This window comes from Phyllobates terribilis, unplaced genomic scaffold (genome assembly GCF_046119375.1).
Source record: "Phyllobates terribilis strain yellow unplaced genomic scaffold, ASM4611937v1 Scaffold_9__5_contigs__length_417890890, whole genome shotgun sequence".
In the NCBI taxonomy this organism is placed as follows: Eukaryota; Metazoa; Chordata; class Amphibia; order Anura; family Dendrobatidae; genus Phyllobates; species Phyllobates terribilis.
Window position 1 is genome coordinate 50819437 of NW_027362769.1, and position 23417 is coordinate 50842853.

General features: G+C 43.0%; 1 protein-coding gene across 3 annotated transcripts in view; it reads right to left on the bottom strand.

Annotated features, from left to right (window-relative positions):
• Positions 1-2164: 2164 nt before the first annotated feature.
• Positions 2165-23417, bottom strand: part of ALS2 (alsin Rho guanine nucleotide exchange factor ALS2) — a 73165-nt gene continuing 51912 nt past the window's right edge. For 2 of the 3 annotated variants that reach the window (XM_073646447.1, XM_073646446.1), the window contains exons 17-34: positions 23332-23398; positions 22701-22900; positions 22221-22286; positions 21932-22030; positions 21655-21819; positions 20199-20310; positions 19804-19881; positions 19591-19724; positions 19102-19266; positions 17996-18113; positions 17461-17618; positions 10704-10832; positions 8007-8183; positions 7425-7470; positions 4518-4579; positions 4251-4400; positions 4053-4149; positions 2165-2899 (exon numbers count right to left, since the gene is read on the bottom strand). In XM_073646447.1, the coding sequence (XP_073502548.1) occupies positions 2861-2899; positions 4053-4149; positions 4251-4400; positions 4518-4579; positions 7425-7470; positions 8007-8183; positions 10704-10832; positions 17461-17618; positions 17996-18113; positions 19102-19266; positions 19591-19724; positions 19804-19881; positions 20199-20310; positions 21655-21819; positions 21932-22030; positions 22221-22286; positions 22701-22900; positions 23332-23398 (2062 nt within the window). In that variant the 3' untranslated portion in view covers positions 2165-2860. The remainder of the gene's footprint in view (positions 2900-4052; positions 4150-4250; positions 4401-4517; positions 4580-7424; positions 7471-8006; positions 8184-10703; positions 10833-17460; positions 17619-17995; positions 18114-19101; positions 19267-19590; positions 19725-19803; positions 19882-20198; positions 20311-21654; positions 21820-21931; positions 22031-22220; positions 22287-22700; positions 22901-23331; positions 23399-23417) is intronic. The other variant, XM_073646448.1, reaches the window with a different exon arrangement.

Genomic DNA, 23417 nt, shown 5'->3' on the forward strand with positions numbered 1-23417 from the left:
CATATAAATATATAATACGGATTAGGTACCCTCCTCATCATGTATTGCTCTGATCAGTTTCACCAACAGAATGTAATAAATTTCCATAAATTACATGATTTACATCCAGTGCTTATATGCTGAAGAAATAAGAATATTTTTCAGCACACAGTTGCTCAAAACGTGCACTAAAAACGCCTGCTTATCCATAGAAAAACCACAAAAGGTGCATATTTATAGATCTCATTTTCTAGGTGGTTTTCCTATGTGTACATGGTGTAAGATTTTGCTCTGCCAAAAAGCAATATATTAATACTTTTTGCAATACTGATATACCAATCATCTATACAGAAATGGACTTACAATGTAACAATAAATCAATGAGACCAAGTTCACATCTGATGTTATGGCAAGAACAGCATTTCATGTAGAGCCATTTTTGCTGTCAAACACAATGGCAGAGTCCCAAGAGCCTCACTGTAAATCAATGGGGTCAGTTTGGAACTGTTGGGGCCATCATACTATAGCATTATAAAGTTCAGCCATGACGCAGATGTGAAAAGTGCTAATAACTGACTGAAGATCTGCACATGTGCTGAAGTAAGGTTACACAGCTCGACTATGGTCCAATACGTGGCCTAAATGTAGGAAGAATCAAGCCATCAATAGCATCTCCACAGATATAGAAAACTGGATAGCTGTAAGTGGGTGATATGTGATAGAAGCGGTGGCTAGTCTTCCTCATTGGTACACATCCTCACTGTATTTGTGTTGCTAAGTCTCAGGCAGCAGCCCATATTAAAGGGAATCTGTCAGGTGATATTTGCGTTACATGGCATTTTGGGCAGCCCTTTCAGGATATGTAACGTTTATTGCTGTACCTTGCCCCGTATTGCTGTAAGCTCCGGACAATTCAGAGTCGCGCTCTTGCTAGTCAAGCATATGTAAATCTAAATGAAATATTCACCCCACACCCAGCCCTCTGCGCTGAGGTCAGTGAAAGGGTGTAGTCAGACAGCTGTATTACTCGTGCAAGGATCGCATCGCAATCCTCGGATTGGCTGTCGGCTCTCCTGAAGGGAGCGTGACTGCAGGCATTTCTATGCAGCTGTCATGCTGAGGTCAGAAAAGCCGACGGCCAATCCGAGGATTGAGATGCAATGCTTGAGTAAAACGGCCGTGTGACTGCACAATAACCATTACTTACGTCGGCGCAGAAGGGTTGGCGGAATTATGGGCGGGGTAGGGGGTGAACATTTACTTTGGATTTACATACACTTGACTCTGAATTGTCCGGAGCTTACAGTAAGGCAACCAAGCAAGGTACAGCAATAAACATTACGTATTCTGAAATGGCTGTCTAACAGATTCCCTTTAAGTGTCCTCAGTATAAGGCCACGGCCCCACTATCAGTATTTGCTCAGTATTTGGGAGACAAAACCAGAAGTGGGTGATACATGCAGAATTGGTGACTTGTTTCTATTATACCTTTTCTCTGATTGTTCCTCACCTGGTTTTGGCTCCCACTCCTGAGAAACAATACTGACCGAATACTGATCAAATACTGATAGTGGGGCCGTGGCCTAAAAGTGGATGTCCGGCTTTAGGCTGCAGTCTGTGTGTCTGCAGACTAGTGAATCCACATATCACACGCACTGCACCCTCTGAGGACTCTTCGGTACCAGGAGCAGTGGGCACGTGACTGCAAGTATGTGATTTGTATACATGTAGTCAAGTGCCAACAAAACGGATGCGGCCTCGTCCAATGCAAGGGTGTTGAGAGAGACCGGACACGGTCTAGTCAGAATGCAGCCTAAAGGTATGCAAGCTGAATACTTGCGGTCACCTGACTGCCCGCTCCCAGCGCCGGAGAATCCTCACAGAGTGCAGTGTGCGTGATGTGAGAATTCACAAGTCTGCAGTCATATAAAGTGCAGACTTGTAGCCCAAGGCTAGACAACCCCTTTAAGGAAAAGGTTTCATTAGCAATTGATTTGGGGAGACAGTCTGTGTACGGCCAGCTCAAAGCAATTCCTAATATTACTTACCGTAAGCCACTCGCCCTCTCCTCTTCCATATGGCCTACGCCATGCACATAACTGTATAGAAAGTGAATACGTCTTTATCAATCTTGGAAAAGTTCTGTTTTAGTTTAGCTCTATACAAAAACAACGACATTTGGATCTTTGGTGATGGAGATTTCACATTTATAGTGAAGTTGGGTAAATATGGTCAAAATTACAATTGAATTGTAAACCCCAATATGCACAACAAAACAGATAAAAAATTGCAAGCTGTTACAGCTTTGTTTCTTGGTTGCTTTCCATTATAGGGATATGATTTCACACTGTTTGTAGTTGTTAGAGTAATTGTGTATTTGGGCAAGAGTACAATACTGTAAAGTATTTTTTCCTTTGAAGAGTTCATTGAGAATACACACATCTGTTCTGTCCATGCTGTGACACCAATACACGTTCGGTATCAGACACTGGCTCAGAAGAAGCAGCAATAACAGCAAGCTTTGTACCGGCCAGGGTTCAGTCAGGTTTCCCCCACTTACTGTATATTAGCACCACTGGCCATCACTACTTTACAGATTTGTAGTCACATATGTTAATGCTCTTTCATTAAAATTATTAAATATGATTACAAAAATCTTTACCGCCTCAGTTACAAAAATGAACTCTGAACTTGTCCAGCGCTTGGTCAGTGAACAGAGCAAGCATAGCTCCTCTCTGGAATAACATTCTTGGCGATTTCCCGTCTGATTTCAGAATCTTGCAAGTTTACAGCACAGTTCACGACACTGCAGAGAGCACAGACGCCGTCCTGGATTTCTAAGACAGGCTGATGTTTCCCTATTCATGGATTCTACCAACGTTTAGTGCAGCTTCTCATGTTGAATCTGATAATAGCATGCCTTGAAAAAAAACAAAAAAAAAACCCAGGTTATATTTACATTTCAGTGAACACAAATGGAAATATGAGGCCATCAAGGAACTTTAAGAACCAGGAAAAAGAAAAATCTGGACATATAATCAGCTATACATTTCTTAAGAAAGTAACACTGCTGGGGAAATGTAGTATTGCATACCAGCAACTGAAATGGATGACCAACTTTGTAATACATGAGTTAGGGTCCCAAGTGGTGCAATCCACCTCCTATGACATCTGTGTATGAAAAGGATCTCATCTTCTTAAATTGTTAAAATTGTAAAGTGCTTCTAAAAATAATTATCTCTGCAATTTAAATTAACAAGTTCTTCGCTAGAGAGCTTGAAAGTGCTACTCTGACACTGGCCGGATCTAGCTGTATCTGAATAGCTTCAGTGCCCCTGTGCCCCTCCGATGCAGTATAGGACAGCTTGAAGTTTGGGCAGCGGTGCAGCCACATCACTTGTGTAAACTGTCAATCAGAAGTGCACCGCCCCCAGCGAAGAGGAATTCGGGAGGCAGGGGAGTGGTGCACTCCTGAGGACAGAATATGGCAAAATCCTGTAACCTAACAAAGGTTAGAACAGAAAATGCTGAAAAGAGACGAACCTGTAATATACTCATGCCCAAGTATTTATGCATACGAGGCTTTGAATAAATCTATAGGATAAAATGCTGACATGATCAACAACATAGTGCAAATGGGTTGAATTTTTGAAAAGCCCTATATTTGCCACATATGTGATGTGTGCTCCAATCCTTTCCTACTTTGTTAACCCATTTACATTTTAAACACAAGAAAACTGAAAACACAGCAGAGGAATAAGTCTACCAGAAGAAACCCTTTGCTCTAAATATTGTATTCCAACTCTTATTTACCTTTTACATTTAGAGCGTTACATACCCTAAATCATCGGTTCTCAACTCCAGGCCTCAAGGCCAACCAACAGATCATGTTTTCAGGATTTCCTTAGTGTTGCACAGGTGATGAAATTATTACCCATGTAATACTAATGAAATGCTGAAAACATGATCTGTTGGTGGGTCTTGAGGACTGGAGTTGAGAACCACTGCCCTAAACCAAAGCTTATGGGCAGCGACTAGATATTTTAGATAATGTAAGACTCCAGCATTATCACCTTTAGTGTTGTAAACATAATTCCTTGTTCCCCATGTTGGAGATATGGATCCATAAGATCTTCTATCAGATGCACCTCAGAACCCAGATTTCGTATCCTGTGCAGTAATGAGGAGGAAAATGCTTTGTGACTATTTATGCTATGGAAGCGATTACAAAGGTGTTGCTTTAATGAGCATTAAAAGTGACGATGACAGACCTGGCCCTCAACACAACGTAAAGGAAAACAGGGAACAACTCATCCATGGACCAAAGGAAACCTTCCTTGTGTGCTTCTTGTGCTTCCTGTGTGATCTCCTCAAAAGTCTGCTGGATAACCTTTAGTTTGTCTGCCGGCGTGAATGTAGTGCTGCAAACAATAGAAAAGACAAATGTATTAATAACTTGAAAAAACAAACCTGCTGTCAGCAATATTGGTGGCATAGTTACCATCCTGTTCATAATACTACATGACAGACCGTAGTACCTAATCTGCTGCAGGCTCTCCACCGCTGAAGCAAAACAGGAGTCTTTAGTGCTTGGTAAAACCTGTAGAGAAACATTCTTGTTTAGTGATCCATGCTCATCAAGTACCTGTGCATTACTTTATCAAAGAATATCAATATATCTAGACTTTTACAAATCGATACGTTAGGAATTAAAGCTAATAATTGACCCAAACTTCCAAACCCACAAAATGAAATATATTTATTTAAGATAATAGTATCTTGAAGTCTGTTTTAACCTGTGAGACCTTATGTGCAATTATGGCAGGAAAGTTAGGCTTTATTATAAAAAAAAAAAAAAAAAAAAAAAAAAGAAAAAGTACAGACCATAACCCTCCTTTGAAAGTAGCACATGACATGCAAAACAATGCAACACTGACACTCTGGCAATGCCTTATGTGTAAGTATTGTCTACAAAGTAGGTGTATTACTAATATAGTATATTTCTTATAGTCTTTTTTTTAGTCTCTTATACTGTCCATTGGAAGGCACAGGACCTTGGCGTCATGCGCTTTTCATCATACCAGTGTGGAATGTACAGTTAGGTCCATATATATTTGGACAGAGACAACATTTTTGTAATTTTGGTTCTAGACATTACCACAATGAATTTTAAACAAAACAATTCAGATGCAGTTGAAGTTCAGACTTTCAGCTTTCATTTGAGGGTATCCACATTAAAATTGGATGAAGGGTTTAGGAGTTTCAGCTCCTTAACATGTGCCACCCTGTTTTTAAAGGGACCAAAAGTAATTGGACAGATTAAATATTTGTAAATAAAATGTTCATTTCTAGTACTTGGTTGAAAACCCTTTGTTGGCAATGACTGCCTGAAGTCTAGAACTCATGGACATCACCAGACGCTGTGTTTCCTTCTTTTTGATGCTCCGCCAGGCCTTCACTGCGGTGGTTTTCAGTCGCTGTTTGTTTGTGGGCCTTTCTGTCTGAAGTTTAGTCTTTAACAAGTGAAATGCATGCTCAATTGGGTTGAGATCAGGTGACTGACTTGGCCATTCAAGAATATTCCACTTCTTTGCTTTAATAAACTCCTGGGTTGCTTTGGCTTTATGTTTTGGGTCATTGTCCATCTGTAGTATGAAACGATGACCAATCAGTTTGGCTGCATTTGGCTGGATCTGAGCACACAGTATGGCTCTGAATACATCAGAATTCATTGGGCTGCTTCTGTCCTGTGTCATATCATCAATAAACACTAGTGACCCAGTGCCGCTGGCAGCCATGCATGCCCAAGCCATCACACTGCCTCCACCGTGTTTTACAGATGACGTGGTATGCTTTGGATCATGAGCTGTACCACGCCTTCGCCATACTTTTCTCTTTCCATCATTCTGGTTGAGGTTGATCTTGGTTTCATCTGTCCAAAGAATGTTCTTCCAGAACTGTGCTGGCTTTTTTAGATGTTTTTTAGCAAAGTCCAGTCTAGCCTTTTTATTCTTGATGCTTATGAGTGGCTTGCAAAGCGCAGTGAACCCTCTGTATTTACTTTCATGCAGTCTTCTCTTTATGGTAGATTTGGATATTGATACGCCTACCTCCTGGAGAGTGTTGTTCACTTGGTTGGCTGTTGTGAAGGGGTTTCTCTTCACCATGGAGATTATTCTGCGATCATCCACCACTGTTGTCTTCTGTGGGCACCCAGGTCTTTTTGCATTGATGAGTTCACCAGTGCTTTCTTTCTTTCTCAGGATATACCAAACTGTAGATTTTGCCACTCCTAATATTGTAGCAATTTCTCGGATGGGTTTTTTCTGTTTTTGCAGCTTAAGGATGGCTTGTTTCACCTGCATGGAGAGCTCCTTTGACCGCATGTTTACTTCACAGCAAAACCTTCCAAATGCAAGCCCCACACCTCAAATCAACTCCAGGCCTTGTATCTGCTTAATTGAGAATGACATAACGAAGGGATTGCCCACACCTGTCCATGAAATAGCCTTGGAGTCAATTGTCCAATTACTTTTGGTCCCTTTAAAAACAAGGTGGCACATGTTAAGGAGCTGAAACTCCTAAACCCTTCATCCAATTTTAATGTGGATACCATCAAATGAAAGCTTAAAGTCTGAACTTCAATTGCATCTGAACTGTTTTGTTTAAAATTCATTGTGGTAATGTCTAGAACCAAAATTAGAAAAATGTTGTCTCTGTCCAAATATATATGGACCTAACTGTATGTGTGCGGTCCAATTTTTATTGGCCAGAACATGGACGTATTGAATAAAATGGATTTATTCAGAATCTGTTACAATTACATATCCAAAAATTAGATTTGTGAAGCTCTGAGCGTGCTCTCTTCTAATCAGATTTTAAAGATCAGAATAGGACATACTCAATGAGTCAAAAAATATAAATATCAGAGAGTTTACCGACACTTCACACAGTTGTGTGAATGCAGCCTTACAGGTGTACAAAGCAGCAATGCAGTTCTGGCTTCACACTTAAACTGGAAAAAAGGAAGGTTGGGTGTGGTGTACTGTAATGGATGATACAAAAAGGCCTTTACAGGTAATTAACAAGAAGCCAATTGTCTCATCTGTGCCTTTGGGGCACACAGTCCCTAGTGGTGAGTCAACTATGGAGAAGACCATGAAGTCTAGCAAATTGCTGTTTGTGGAACTTCCTATATTAACGTCACTGAATGCAAAAATACACAAACATGTGGTAAAAAGATAATGCAATGACCACGCTGCTGCTTTGCACACGAATACGGCAGAGGCTTTGTGATGAAAACTCCAAGATGGAAATGTCCGGTGTCACCCAACGATTTAGACCAGTAATGTATGTGCTTGTTTATCTTTTATGACATGTTGATAAACAATATTAATAAGGGGACAGCAATAATAGTTGACATTTTATTTTGGTCACTTTCATACCTTCTTATTTTCACCCAAGAAATTAATACTGGTTGGCCAGAATTTTCTGGAAAATGGAATAAACAGAATATAAAAATACTTTTAAATATCTTCAATGGTTTATTACTTTTATTATAAAACTTATAACAATGAGTAAATGAAGTAATTGTTTTTTAAGAATGCAAGTCATAGCTGTAATCAATGCACCGAATTCCTAGTAAGCGGTTTATTCAGTGTCCAGAAGTGTGCGGGGACTCGCACTAAAATAGAGACAATGCAAACAGTGGATCTCCAAAATATTAAAAGGTGTCTTATGTGACAGACAAAACGTAAAATGAATGTAATAAACCTAAATAGCCAATAAATCATAACTTAATACATTATCGTATACAATTTGTCCACCCAAGACCTTTCTATTGATTTAGTTATAAACACTAGTCAAATGTAGCAGAAGTTTTATTCTACCATCGCCTTTATTATAAGTAAAGAAAGCAAAACCATAAAAATAAATACATTTAGCCATCTGGAGCCTGCAGATATTATTGTACTCTTGTAGGAACAGTGGCTGACTTTTCTGCTTTTGCAGTCTCAAGTGCTACTTACTCTTGTACTCCCAGGAAGGCAAGAAGTGCAGTGTCTGGCTGTTTGTTCAGTCTGAGGACACATTCCCAATAAGCATCTTCTTCCTTCTCATGTTCCAGGGCATACAGCATAAACAGGGGAGGGTATAGTCTGGGCAGCAGCACAGGTAGGAGAAGTCCTGAACTAGTCACCACATACCTATGTAAAAAGGTTGTTTTAATAAAACATGAAGAAGCCGCCTCTTACCATCGCTACCCATAGCCCAATGTCGTATAACCACACCAGAGGGCGTCCTTCACTATAATAATGAAGAAGAGGCTGACAAAACCGAATCCTGATCAAATAATCACCAGGTCTGCTGGTTCATAGACAAAACAGCAGTTGTAGGAGATCATGGTGGATTTGAGCTCACATTAATTCAATCAGGAACATATTTTTTTTTTTATTTTGCTAAAAATTAAAACAAGAGTGGGAAATTATAATAAGCATCAGCTTCAAAAAGTTTTATTGTGCATATAATAATATTATATATATATATATATATATATATATATATATATATATATATATATATATATATATATATATATATATTAGTACAGACCAAAAGTTTGGACACACCTCATTTAAAGATTTATCTGTATTTTCATGACTATGAAAATTGTACATTCACACTGAAGGCATCAAAACTATGAATTAACACATGTGGAATTATATACTTAACAAAAAAGTGTGAAACAACTGAAAATATGTCTTATATTCTAGGTTCTTCAAAGTAGCCACCTTTTGCTTTGATGACTGCTTTGCACACTCTTGGCATTCTCTTGATGAGCTTCAAGAGGTAGTCATCGGAAATGGTCTTCCAACAATCTTGAAGGAGTTCCCAGAGATGCTTAGCACTTGTTGGCCCTTTTGCCTTCACTCTGCGGTCCAGCTCACCCCAAACCATCTCGATTGGGTTCAGGTCTGGTGACTGTGGAGGCCAGGTCATCTGGCGTAGCACCCCATCACTCTCCTTCTTGGTCAAATAGCCCTTACACAGCCTGGAAGTGTTTGGGGTCATTGTCCTGTTGAAAAATAAATGATAGTCCAACTAAACGCAAACCGGATGGAATAGCATGCCACTGCAAGATGCTGTGGTAGCCATGCTGGTTCAGTATGCCTTCAATTTTGAATGAATCCCCAACAGTGTCACCAGCAAAACACCCCCACACCATCACACCTCCTCCTCCATGCTTCATGGTGGGAACCAGGCATGCAGAGTCCATCCGTTCACCTTTTCTGCGTCGCACAAAGACACGGTGGTTGGAACCAAACATCTCAAATTTGGACTCATCAGACCAAAGCACAGATTTCCACTTTCCTTGTGTTCTTTAGCCCAAACAAGTCTCTTCTGCTTGTTGCCTGTCCTTAGCAGTGGTTTCCTAGCAGCTATTTTACCATGAAGGCCTGCTGCACAAAGTCTCCTCTTAACAGTTGTTGAAGAGATGTGTCTGCTGCTAGAACTCTGTGTAGCATTGACCTGGTCTCTAATCTGAGCTGCTGTTAACCTGCGATTTCTGAGGCTGGTGACTCGGATAAACTTATCCTCAGAAGCAGAGGTGACTCTTGGTCTTCCTTTCCTGGGGCGGTCCTCATGTGAGCCAGTTTCTTTGTAGAGCTTGATGGTTTTTGTAACTGCACTTAGGGACACTTTCAAAGTTTGCCCAATTTTTCTGACTGACTGACGTTCATTTCTTAAAGTAATGATGGCCACTCGTTTTTTACTTAGAATTTGTACTATGGCAAGAAAAAAGCAGCTAACAGTCTATTCAGTAGGATTATCAGCTGTGTATCCACCAGACTTCTGCACAACACAACTGATGGTCCCAACCCCATTTATAAGGCAAGAAATCCCACTTATTAAACCTGACAGGGCACACCTGTGAAGTTAAAACCATTTCCGGTGACTACCTCTTGAAGCTCATCAAGAGAATGCCAAGAGTGTGCAAAGAAGTCATCAAAGCAAAAGGTGGCTACTTTGAAGAACCTAGAATATAAGACATATTTTCAGTTGTTTCACACTTTTATGTTAAGTATATAATTCCACATGTGTCAATTCCTAGTTTTGATGCCTTCAGTGTGAATGTACAATTTTCATAGTCATGAAAATACAGAAAAATCTTTAAGAAAACAGATCTCTCTGGAATAAGATAACAGATCGCAGATACCAAGGTATTATATTCAGCTTCCTATAACCTGCATGTCCATATAGATGGCTTAGGAGGGTTGATCCTTCTGACAGATTTCCTTTAAATCAAAGATATCTAAAAAGGTTGCTAATTTTGAGTGAAAATTGGACAACAGGTAAGTAATGCTTTAAAATAACACAATAAGCAATACTTTACTGTTGAAGCACTTGACGATTCAGTGCTTTTGCTGGCTCGGTTTTTGTTTATAGGGCAACAACAATGATGTCCTGTCTACAAGACAATCACTGTCATCAATCACGGGCCTCTGCGGTCTTGTGCCGTCTTCCTTGGCATAACTTCTGAGGCTAGTGACAGCAATCACATGCTATAGACGGGACGTCACCACTGCACACAACAGAATCTTCCCTTCTGCCAATTAGAATATTTTGGGGGTTGTGCAATAGAAATGGTTCAAAGCAGATTAGTCAGACAATAAATCATGAATCTGTTGTCTAATCTAAAGATTTTAGCTTTCTAGTAGGTTTACCCAGGTTCAGGCGAGTCAGACTCCGAACCTGTTCTTCCATTGCAGATATGAGGTTTGTCAGAGTATTCTTTAAGGGCAACTGATGGCTGAATTGTGCTACCTTCTTCAGGAAGATCTGGAAACAAAAACCTGGAAAAAAACAGTAAAAAAAAAACCCAACATTTCAAACAGGCACCAAGAGGTAAAATTTCTCCTTGAGGCGAGTGCCACGTTGGATTAAGGAGACTTCTAGGCCTTGCAATGCTCCTTTGTATAATTAAATATGGAAATAGCCTCTTAAGGAGATTTTTGTGTACTCACCGTAAAATCTCTTTCTCTTAGCCTCTAATTGGGGGACACAGGACCATGGGTGTTATGCTGCTATCCACTAGGAGGCGACACTATGCATAATCTGAAAAAGATTAACCGTGGCTCCTCCTCTGCAGTATACACGCCTGGACAGCATCAGCCTTCTCCAGTTTTGTGCAAAAGCAGTAGGAGGAACGTAACATGGATAATATAATCATGCCTATAAGAAGGCAGCTATGGGAGCTCAAACAAAGACAATATGAGAACTCAACATAACGGCCTGGAACGGGCAACAGGGTGGGAGCTGTGTCCCCCAATTAGAGGCTAAGAGAAAGATTTTACGGTGAGTACACAAAAATCTCCTTTACTCTGTCGCCTCATTGGGGGACACAGGACCATGGGATGTCCCAAAGCAGTCCCTGGGTGGGAAGCAATGGACGAATATTGTGTAGACAGGCCCCTACAATTGGGGCACCGCCGCCTGCAGAACCCATCTACCCAGGCTCGCGTCTGCTGAGGACTGGGTATGAACTCCGTAGTGTTTGGTAAACGTGTGTAGGCTAGTCCAGGTGGCTGCCTTACACACTTGTTGTGCCGAAGCCTGGTGCCAAATGGCCCAGGAGGCCCCTACCGCATGTGTAGAGTGTGCCGTAATTCCTGCTGGAAGAGGAGAATTTTTGGGGCGGTAGGCCTCTTGTATGGTGGATTTGATCCACCTGGCAAGGGTAGCTTTGGAAAGCTGGCAGACCCTTGCGGCCGTCTTCCAGTAGAAGGAAAAGAGAATCAGACTACCGGAAGGGCGCAGTCCTAGACACATAGATACGCAATGCCCTGACAAGGTCAAGCGTATGCAGAGCCTTCTGTACTCTATGAACCGGGACCGGACAGAGGGATGGCAGTGAAATTTCCTCATTGAGGTGGAAGTTGGACACAACCTTCAGAAGGAAGGATGGGACCTACAGAGAACTACCTTGTCCTGGTAAAAAAAAAAACAAAAAAAAAAAACACGAAGGGCCGCCTGCAGGAGAGTGCTGTCAGTTCAGACATTGTCCCACTGTACTCTGATGTGAGAGGCTACCAGTAAGTGATGGAAGGCTCTCAACGCCAGGAGGATGGCACGAATTTCCAAGATGTTGATGGGCATGGTCGCTTCCGCTGGGGACCACTTGCCCTGAGCTCCGTGGTGTAAGTGCACCGCACCCCAACCCGTCAGGCTCGCGTCGGTAGTCAGAACCTTCCATTGACCCGTGAGAAAGGATTTCCCCTTTGTTAGTGAGGTTGGCTTGAGCCACCAATGCAGGGACTTCCTGGTTGACGACGTCAGCTGGAACTCCCTGTCGAGAGAAAAAGAGGTTCCTGTCCCATGACTTGAGAATGGGTAGTTGAAGAGGCCTGAGGTGAAGCTGGGCAAATGGGACCGCTTCTATTGCCGCCATCATCCTGTCAAGGACTCTCATGGCAAACCGGAGAGATCGAGGGGGTTTGCTGAGGAGGGTGCGAACTCCTCGACGGAGAAGCAGTGCCTTGTCCTTGGGAAGGAGCACTAGACCCCTGAAGGTGTTGAACAGTGTTCCCAGGAAGGTCAGAGACTGACTTGGGATTGGTGATGACTTTTGTAGGTTGACTAACCAGCCCAGGCAACTCAGAGTGTCGATTGTGATTGAGACGCTGAGTTCGTAGTCCTTGAAAGTAGGAGCCTTGATAAGGAGATCGTCCAGGTAAGGAACGACTACTATGCCTCTGGAGTGCAGGACGTCCATGGTGGCTGCCATGACTTTGGTAAACCCTCTGGGAGCCGCGGCAAGTCTGAACGGGAGAGCCACTAACAGGTAGTGGTCCTGGTCGATTGCAAACCTGAGAAATCTCAGATGGGCGGGTGCAATTGGTATATGCAGGTATGCGTCTTGTATGTCTATGGAGGCGAGAAATTCTCCCTTCTCCATGGACGCAATGATGGACCGAAGGGACTCCATGCGGAAGTGACGTACCCGTACATATTTGTTGAGCTGTTTTAGGTCCAGTATGGGCCGTAAGCCGCCTCCTTTCTTGGGGACTACGAATAGATTGGAGTAGAACCGTCGGAAGCGCTCGGCCGCGGGGACCGGTACTATGACTCCTGCTTGAAGAAGCGAGGAGACCACTTGGCGGAAGGCACGAGCCTTGGTTGGCGGCTTTGGGGGAACAGAAAGAAAGAGTCTGTTTGGTGGGTTGGAAGTAAACTATCTTGTATCCCGAAGACACTAGTTCCCTGACCCACCTGTCTTCTGTAATAGGCAGCCAGACTTGATGAAAGAGCAAAAGTCGGCCACCTACGGGTGGGGTGTCTTCCGGAGTCCGCGAGTCATGATGAGGAGGAAATCTGAGATTTTCCTCCTTTGGACTTTGACTGGCCGGCTTTTGACTGCCACGTCTCGTCATACTTTTGCGTCGACCGCGAGTTGTCCCTGCGTGGGGAGCGGTTGCTATTTTGTGCTGGGCGCGAAACGGACCAGTCCGGAGAGTTCCGAAAGGATCGGAATCGAGTTTGGTTACACTTCCTGTTTGGGTTTCAGTTGGGGGAGAGAGGCACTCATACCCCCGGTGGCGTTGGATATTATCCTGTCCAACTGTTCGCCAAAAAGTCGACCACTGAGTTACGGGAGGTGCGTGAGGGACTTCCTTGAGGCTGCGTCTGTTTCCATTCCCGCAGCCAGAGGATACGCCGAATCGTGATGGCGTTTGATGCTATCCCGGCTGCACCCCTTGCTGAATGCAGAGCTGCATGAAGCATGTAATCTGCCACAACTGCTATTTGAACCGCTTGGTCTGACAGCTCAGGAGCAGATGCTTGGAGGCCAGCTTGTAAATTTTTGGGGCTAAGCCAGGATGGCCTTGGCAGCCCAAACTGAAGCGAACGCGGGAGTTAGGGAGGCCCCTGCGGCCTCGAAAATTGGACGAGCCTTGCGTTCCACCTGCCGGTCTGCTGCATCCTTGAGGGTTGAGCTATCTGGCAGTGAAAGGAGTGACTGTGGTGCTAGCCTAGAGACTGGGGGATCCCCTTTGGGTGGATCTGTCCATTCTTTGGTGACCTCCTGTGGGAAGGGGTACCGCGCCTCCAGATATTTGCAATTTAGGGATCGATTTAAACTCTGGGTGGTCAAAGAGATCTTAGGCGGCTTCAGAGCTCCTTCAAAGGAAATGTTCTGGCGCCACCAGGGGTGGATCAGAAATGTCCAGCACCCGATGGATGGACGAGATTACGTCGTCAACTGGCGCTGTATTGCTAGGGGGGATTGGGATCAGGGACCCTTCAGTTTCCTTGTCAGAGTCGGAATCACAGATGTCTTCTGAATCCTGTGCATCGCTAAGGCGTCTCCTGCTGGTGGGGCAGAGGCCTTCTCTGGTTGGGGATCGCTGCGGAGATCTGCATTGTCTGTCCCTGGTAGGGGACGGTCTAAATGACCTGGAATTACTGTGTCTCTCCCTAGAAGGGGATGACCGTGTGCTATGGGATGATGGAGAGGAGCGTGACCTATGGGTCCGCTTGCGTCCTGACCTAGACGTGGATGTGCCGGGGTCGTCATGTCCCTGAGTCGAGCTCTCCCTTTGCTGGGTAGCCCGAGTCGAGCTCTCCCTTTGCTGGGTAGCCCGAGTCGAGCTCTCCCTTTGCTGGGTAGCGTTCATAGCCGAGGCATGACGCTGCAGCGCTTGAAGCAATGTGGAGGTTAGGTTATCTATAGATTGCGTCATAGATTGCGACATCTGAGTGACCCATTCCTGCGTGGCATTAGACCCGAAGCATTGGCAGGGGCTTCTTGGGGCTCTGGCACAGTAGTCTGGATGCAGTCCTGGTAGTGCAGGTACGTGCTGCCACTGGGGAGGGTATTACTGCAGGCTGTACAGAGTGCATAATAGCAGTCCTGCCTGGTTCTCTTGGAACTTGAGTACTGCATAGTGCACAGGGGTGGCTGTGCAGAGTGCAGAGGAGCTTATAAGAAATAATGGATTCACAGCCGTGGAGGAACTCCAGCTGTGATCTTACCCCACCAGTGTGCCTCTAGGTCCAGCGCCAAAGATCCACAGTCCTGTGCATCCCCGGAGACTGGCAGGCCTGGTCTGTATCTGCCGACCGGTAGCTGCAGGGTTAATCTTTTTCCTGCAGCAGATAATGGCCGCCGGAGTAAAGGTTTGAGGAAGAAGGGGGGCTGAGAGCTGAAAAGGGCGGCAGTTTGCTGTGAAATCGCGCCCTTTCAGTCTGGATCCGCCCCTTCTATGACACTGTAGAGTGTCATATTTGTCATCCGGGGGGCGGGCCGGGGGGCAGAGAAGGGGTGGCGGCTTCGGCTAGGCCGGAGCCGCGGTCGAAATTAGAAGCCTGATGCCCAAAGGGGCTCCAGGCCGGCGCGGAAGTCCAGACGGGGGCTGGATCTGGACCGGACCCCCCCCCGGATTTGAAGGCAGGATAGAAGTGGGGGTATAAGCGGAAGGGGGGCCCCTGAGGCACCATAGAGCTGGTGCTGCCGCAGAGACAGGGCGCAGGGAGGCCTGTGCCTGTGTTGTGCCATGCCTGCCTGCACTCCCCCCGGCCCCTACAGGAGCCCGCAGCAGGGCTGGGGTCCCTGGATTCAGCTGCTGCGTGCTAGCTACTGGGAGCTGCAGAGTGCTGTCTGTACAGGCCCTACCTGAGGCGTCTCAACCTAATGCCCCCAAAGGGGGATTAGGGAGGGTGCTGCTGTCACCATCAGGGGGCTTTATCCTCGCCTCGACCTCAACCCAGAAACCAAAAGGAATTGGGGAAGGAGGGGGGGTCTCGACTTCGAACAAGCACCCGAGGGGCTGGGGAAGGAGCGACATGGGGAATAGCCATCTCAACTTCAACTGTGCACCCCGTAATAGGGGGCAGAGGAAGGAGCCATGCCGGGAGTCTCGCAGGAGACCCGCTTTTCTTCATGTGTAATCCCGTCGGAGAAAAAGGAGTAAAAGTTTTAGGTGTGCCTCCTATGCGACACTAAGCAAAAACTGGAGAAGGCTGACGCCGTCCTGTGGTGTATACGGCAGAGGAGGAGCCACGGTTAATCTTTTTCAGATTATGCATAGTGTCACCTCCTAGTGGACAACAGCATAACACCCATGGTCCTGTGTCCCCCAATGAGGCGACAGAGTAATGGGAATTTTAGTGCCACTTGTTGGAAGTAGCAATCCTAAAAGTCAATACTGACTTTCAAAACTGGCTGGAAACCTTCTGCCAGACGATTGGCCGAGCACCCCTAAGGCCACTCGCGCTTGCGGACTGTCTGCTGGAACCGGACCAGCACCAACAGCACCCGGCTTCTACCGCCCGGCCCGCAGAGAGCCTTCAATGACCCTTTAATGAGGCGTGCCACATGACTTAGAATAAGAAGCCAAACCATACAGTCCTTTTGCAGACATGTTTCAGGATGATTGCCCCTCGTCAGTGCAAAGCAGTAGGACTGGTTTAGCAAATCTAAGATGAAGTGTCTCCTTGTGGAGTGCGCTAACTCAGCATAAGGAGACTGATAAGCCCAGGTAGCATAGTGATGTGATGTCAGTGTTGCACGCAACAAAAGACACCAGGAGTAGTGGTGGAGACTCACTGCTTTAGTCAGGCAATGAAAGAAAAGCAGTTTTTTTTTTTTTGTTGTTGTTTTTTTAACGTTTAACAGAACTTATAGAAAAAAACTTTTCTGAATGAGGACAACCCCTTTAAATTCTTGTGTGCTTTTCTTCTGTTTTTTTACCCCCTACCCCAATGTAATATGTCCTCCTCATCTTTGCTTTGTGTGCTGGGGTAAACCCTTACCTTCCTTTCCTCATAAAGCCTGCATGTTTATCCCTATATAGTTTCTCCTGTGCAGAAGAGAAGGTAAGGGTTAACCCCTGACATTTGCTCCCTTCCATGCTTGGACCCTATGTGACCACGCCATGCCCTTCATAAATTGTGATAAGTATTATTCCTGACCACATGCCTGCCCACCTCCACACCAAGTTAAGAGTGGAATCATTTATAAGGAATGTTCACACGTATAGGATTGTGCTGTGGAAGATCTCCACAGCAAATCCAGAGAAAGCTTCAGGGAAATCAGTACTAAATTGGGACAATTTTGTAGTGGATTTTTTGCAGAAACCAGCTAAATAACCATAATAATAAAAAAAAATTATTGTGTTTCCTAGCGAATTTTGCAGCAATCAAATGTGAGGACACATTACTGTTGAAGGCCAGGACACAAACTACCTGGATCCAGGAAAGTTTTGCTTAAAACAATTCTAGACTAAGTTTAGCAGAACAAAAAGAAAAAAAATCAACAAAGATTAAGCTAAAAAATAGCCTATATAATCGCACCCAGTCCTAACTGCAACCCACAATATCTATGAAAAGAATCAAAAAAAAAAAGTGAAACTTGAAAGTTCAAGTTTTGTGTCAATTTTAAATGCATCCATAATTGTCATATAAAGTAAATCGATACCGTACCTCACTAGCTGGAATATCCGTTTCAGATAGGACTTAATCTCTCTTACAGCTTCCTGTAAAAGTCTTCGGTTGGCACCGACTCCTACATAGGTCATCCGGTACACCGCCACCAACGCTTCCACCAGCCGGCCTAGCTGATGCATTGGGGTTTCACAAGCCTGGGAATAGGCATGCAAGATGATGAGGGGGAAAGACAAGAAGCAGCTGTTAGGTGCATAACCTTATACCTTTAGTAAGTTTGAGTAATTTTCTAATAGATGTCACAATGGTCAAGATACAAGTAGGTATTTTACTATGCACCTAAATGATTTGATTGTAAACTACTTATAGCAACATATTTAGCTGTCACATTTGGGCTCCTTCATGTTCGCCTTCTCTGGCTGGACAACATCTATGCCATCTTTTGCATACCAAACACTTCTTGCCCTATAATTCATTGCATGTATGCTGGATAGAATTTACTTATGTACACTAGAGACCAACACCCTCCAAACACAACCATGTAACAGTAATGAATACAAAAGTTTTATTTTACATTTATTAAATAGGACTTGATCTTCTCATATTTCTCCATGGTGAAATTGCCACTGTGCTGTGGAATTCGCTCCAAACTCTCCAGCATTTGTGTATGTGATCGACTTAATGGCTCTGGACTGTAACACAGAATTTACACCAAGTCAAAATACCAGAAATGTAGGCCTCAAAGATGCATACATACTATAGACCCCTTAAAATAAAAATGCTTTTTAATTCCAGAAGTCTCATTTTTCTCTGTCACAATAAAGGGATTTCACCTTCAAACTATGCACATGCGCAAGTAGCTCTTTCGTAGACAAGTCCAGCAATACCTACATGGCCAGTCATTTCCTCGGTTACTGAGAAATCAGAATTTTAATTGATATTCAAATGAAGCTGAAGGACTATTTGTAGATCTGAGGCTTCTGTCACTCCAGCTCTATTCCCACTTCCTCCTACTTGACTGACAGCCTCTATGCTGTGTAACTTCAATCAGGAGCCGACAGCAGCAGCCAGAGGAGAGCCGACAGCGGCAGCCAGAGGAGAGCCGACAGCGGCAGCCAGAGGAGAGCCGACAGCGGCAGCCAGAGGAGAGCCGACAGCGGCAATGTTTACAATGACACAGAGCTCTGCTCTCCTCCCCACCCCCACTCGTAATCACAATAGATGCTGGCAGGGAGACATGCGTGACATGGCAAGGAGAGAAAGAGCAGTGATTCATTGAACGGCTTGGTTCTGACCTTCTATGGGAGCATTTTTTTCTTTTTCTTTCATGACACTGCCTGCTTATAATTAGTTAACATTATGCAGGAGAAAAAGTAAATGGCCCCCAGTGAGGCATCTATGCTAACGAGCCCTTGGTTATAGGAGAAATAAACTTAACTAGCAAATGTCCCCGCAAAGGATATGAGAAATTCTAAAAAAAATAAAATAAATTAATTTTATGCAGCTCTGTAGTCATTATTCCATGTGGTCAGTTTAACATGCTAAAATAGGTAGGAGGGTTTCTTCAGACTAGGGAAGGATAAACCCTACCGACAAGGGTCTAGTGCTCAATTCAGAAATCCATTACTAACAGGAGGAATAGTAGAAGAATGGTACAACGTAGAATAAGAAAAACAAAACCTGTCTTGTCGTTGGCGCCTCTTTGTTGTAATGGCCACAGCAATGTTGTCCCAGGCCTTCTGCAGTTCTCCTTTGCCTGGTGCTTCACAACCAAGCTGCCTCCAGCACTCCTCAAAGATGGCTTTCCACTTGTCATTAGCGGGAACGGAAAGACAGCCCAGCTTGCTGCATAAAAATAAAGTACTGGTATGAGTGATCAGAAAGCTGATGTAAGATTTAACTGCGGCTTACTGAAAACTGGCCCTTTTAAATTTAGACCCAGTCTAAAGTAAATAGGACAATCTAAAATAGATGTCAGAAACAAAAATTATGTTATTGTTTTAACCTTCCAGAGCTCCATGTAAAGTAGGATAAAGGTAGCCAGACCGTGTATAGATAAGAATATTTTTGGGAGAGGATAAGGAGTTAAAATTATACAGAACATTTTATGCTATAATAACAAAGTAAGCTTCAGAAGTAAAGAAATCTACTCCAAATATTGGGACTCACAGTGACTTGGCCTCTTCCTTCTCCCCTTCATATAAGCTTGGTTTTATGTAGGTGCCATTGACTTTGATACCAGATCCCCATTCACCACTGAAAATGCCCTCAATGCAGTCACCATTGGACATTCTCAGAACGCCCTTTAAAAATAAAACAAAACTGTTAGTAATTGACAGCAATATATGACGACTACTCACTAGATAACAAAATAAATGTCACCTTTCCATTCAGCGTCCAGTCATCTGAAAACTCTCCTTCATAAACGGTGTCATCTTCAGAGAGAAGAACGCCAGTTCCCTAACACACATAGATAAAAGATATATAGGTGAGCCTTCTATAAGAAGGAAATCAGCAGGCAAAAAGAAAAGAAAAAAAAAGAAAACAACTTGTGACTTGACACAATGTATGACTGCACGCTTCTCTACATTTCATACATACTATGAACACACAGGTCACCATATGGTGTATTCAGAACAGAATAGTGAAAACTATAAGTAGTGGTTAAGATACGCTGCCCCAATCCACAGCTCCAAGGAAAAGAAGACAGATGTGTTCCATCTGGCTGCTTTCCAGGTAAGCGTTTGTGGTTAGGACACATTTACGTATACACTCACCATCATCTTATTCAGACTAAAGGCTCCTTCATAGTATAAACCAAACTGAGTCACCACAAGCCCGATGCCTTGCCGTAGGTCATCTTGCCAGAGCCCCATATATTTTTCTCCCCTGGCAAAACAACAAGTCATTTTTACTAAAGTATAGAGACGCAGCACCAAGCAGGTGTTCACCGGGAACAATAAAGAGAGAACATAGACATTAGGTTTTTTTTTCCACCCAGCCTTACTGAGGGCCAACAGCATTTCTGCGTAGCTTACATAAGGTGTGAATGACACATTAACGTTGTGCTAAGGATGGATGCAATGATGGTAATGTCAAATTTATACATTTTGTTTTAATTCATTACTACTTTTGAACAATAACTTTTTTTTTTTTTTTTTTTAAACAAATGTATTTTTTGTGCCACCAAATTATTAATCTAAACAAACTTTTCTTTTTTTAACTTGGCTTATTTTTCAAATACCAACAAACCCTATTTACATTTTTTCCCACTTTTATATCTCAGTAGCATGTCAAACTCAAATACACAGAGGGACAAAATTAAAAACTTAGACAAAGTTGCGGGCTAACCATGATATTTATTAAAGAAGTTGTCCAATAGTTTTTAAGAGTCCCCCAGTGTATAAACCCTGTGATTATAAGACGTTTTGTAATTACCTTGCTGTGTCTTTATTGCCTGTGAGCGGCGCTATCGCTGGCTGCTCACAGGCATCACGTTACCCGTCGCTGAGGTCACGTCAAGTGAGGCATGACAACAGTGATGCGGTCCCTGCAGTGGATGCTGGGTTGTGGGTGAGTCAATTACTGCCTTCTGGACATCTTTCAAGTCAGCAGTCTTCCCTATGATTGTGGAGCCTACTGAAACAGACTAAGGGACCTTTTTAAACACGTAGGAAGCCTTTGCAGGTGTTTTTTGTTACTTATTTTAATTTACTGAGATAATGATGTTTGTTTTCATTGGCTGTAAGCCATAATTATCAACATTAACAGAAATAAACACTTGAAATAGATCACTCTGTCTGTAATGACTATATATAATATAAGAGTTTCACTTTCTGTATTGAAGAACTGAAATAAATTAACTTTTTGATGATATTCTAATTTAGTGAGAAGCACCTGTACTCATGTACACACATTAGTAACCCCTAGTTGTCAATTTCAACAAGCATATCTAAATGTAGATATTGATGTACAACATATGGTGGAGGAAAGGGTTGGATGACTGCAAGGCACATCTCTAACACTGCTCATCTCTGGGAAATATTTCTATTTGCAATTTAACTATGCAAATGTTTTGTAAACTTGCAAATGAGAATGAAGTCTAAGGTCTATGTGCAGTTTTAGTCACCAGGTTCATCACCAATTAATAATACATACTAAACAGCATAGAAAATGTGAATAATGATTATATTCTAAAATAAAATCTGCATCAAATAGAACACGGCCAATTACCTTGTGATATCATCAAAGACCCCATAACCAGTCTTCTTATCAATTACCCACTGTCCAATAAACATGCTAGGAGATGAGGAGGTCAATTTGCCGCTCCGAAGAAGCCCGTGTCCATGCCGATTATTATCCTGAAAGCAACCTTCATATATTTCTCCATTTGCATACCTGTGACACAAAGTATTGCTTTCTAAAATAACTGGAACCATCAAATCATTGTGACAATGTTTGAGGATGAAAACACCATTAGAAACATTTTGGTAACTTCATTGGTTATTACCAGAAGGTGCCCTGACCACACATTTTGCCGTCCTTCCAATTGCCGAGATAGCGATCATTCTTTTTTAAGGCTTTGCTGGGTATTATATACTCTCCATACCTGTGAACACGGAAGGTATATTATTTTGTCAACGCCATTATCTATATTGTAAATGTCAAATAACTCATCATGGTCATTTAAAATCTTCCTTTAAGGATTAAGCAATACATAGTTGTAATAGGAAAATTGCACAACAACTTATGTGAGTAAATATCGGTGCTATTCTCAGTGTTCTAATAACACTACTTACCCATCTTCCAAGCCATTGCGAAACTCTCCAGTGTATATTCTTCCATCTGGCCAGCTCAACACACCTCTAGAAAACAGCAAAAGTAATAAGTAACCCGTGGCTATAACTCATCATGTAATTGTTTTTTCATTCCTTGCTGCAAACTGGAACATCTTCCTTATCAAAGACAGGGAAAGCCACATTTTTCAAATATGAATGAAAGAAAATACATAGCACAAAGTTCGCCGACGTTTGGTCGGATGCATTTCTATTTCCAAAAGTCCTACTGATGGCAAACATGAGAGGTGGAAGCCACCGACAAGACATAATATTGTAGAAACTGGCAAGTAAGTTCCTTATATTCATGCCCATCTTCACCCAGAGGTGTTTCTCTTCAGACCAGTTCCATAGGAAGCCATCATATTGGTGTGTGCAACCAATTCAAGTATGGGGTGCACATACAAACTCCCTGCAAATGCCCCTATTAAGAGCCACATATACCTGCCATGTGGCTTTCCACATATCCAGCGGCCCTCATACGTTGCGTCTTTCAGTCGTGCATCCTTGTAGTAGGTGTATTTGGCGCTGCGTGATAGAGGAGGATCCTGTCTTATAATGCTCCCGCTAGTGGTAGGTGAAGGCTCATATACTCCTCGCAGAGCCTGGTCCACTGCCTGACTTATTGCTCGAAGCCACTTGGTCTGCAATAACATACAAAAAAAAAATCTATACAACTATACTGTTTTACAGGAATGGAATTTTTAAATCAATTCTTCAATAATTTGCAAAAATCAGTAGATTTTATTTCACTTTAAAATTTACATCTGGTAACCAGCAACGAGAAGGCTATTCATATCTCAGTGCAGAATTCTACCTGTCTGTACTGTGACATTTACAATCGTACCTGATTTATAGTATTGCATTTTATTAGAGGGAGGGTTTGGGATGGGAGGTGTATGACACCTTGTTTGTAATGTTTTTATTTTTGGAAAATTAGTAAAAAAATAAATAAAATAAACACCAGATTTAAAAGAAAAATGTACATCTGTTTGTTTTGGCTTCAAAAGTATCATTAGCTTTTTTTGTTAAACATAATTCAAGAGGTGTAGCAAATACACAACCTGCTTCATACCTTTTCTTGAGGTGATAAAGCAACCAAAGTGAGTTGTTCCTCTGGGGTTGTGATCTTTAAACAATTTCTAGAACAAACAAAAAAAA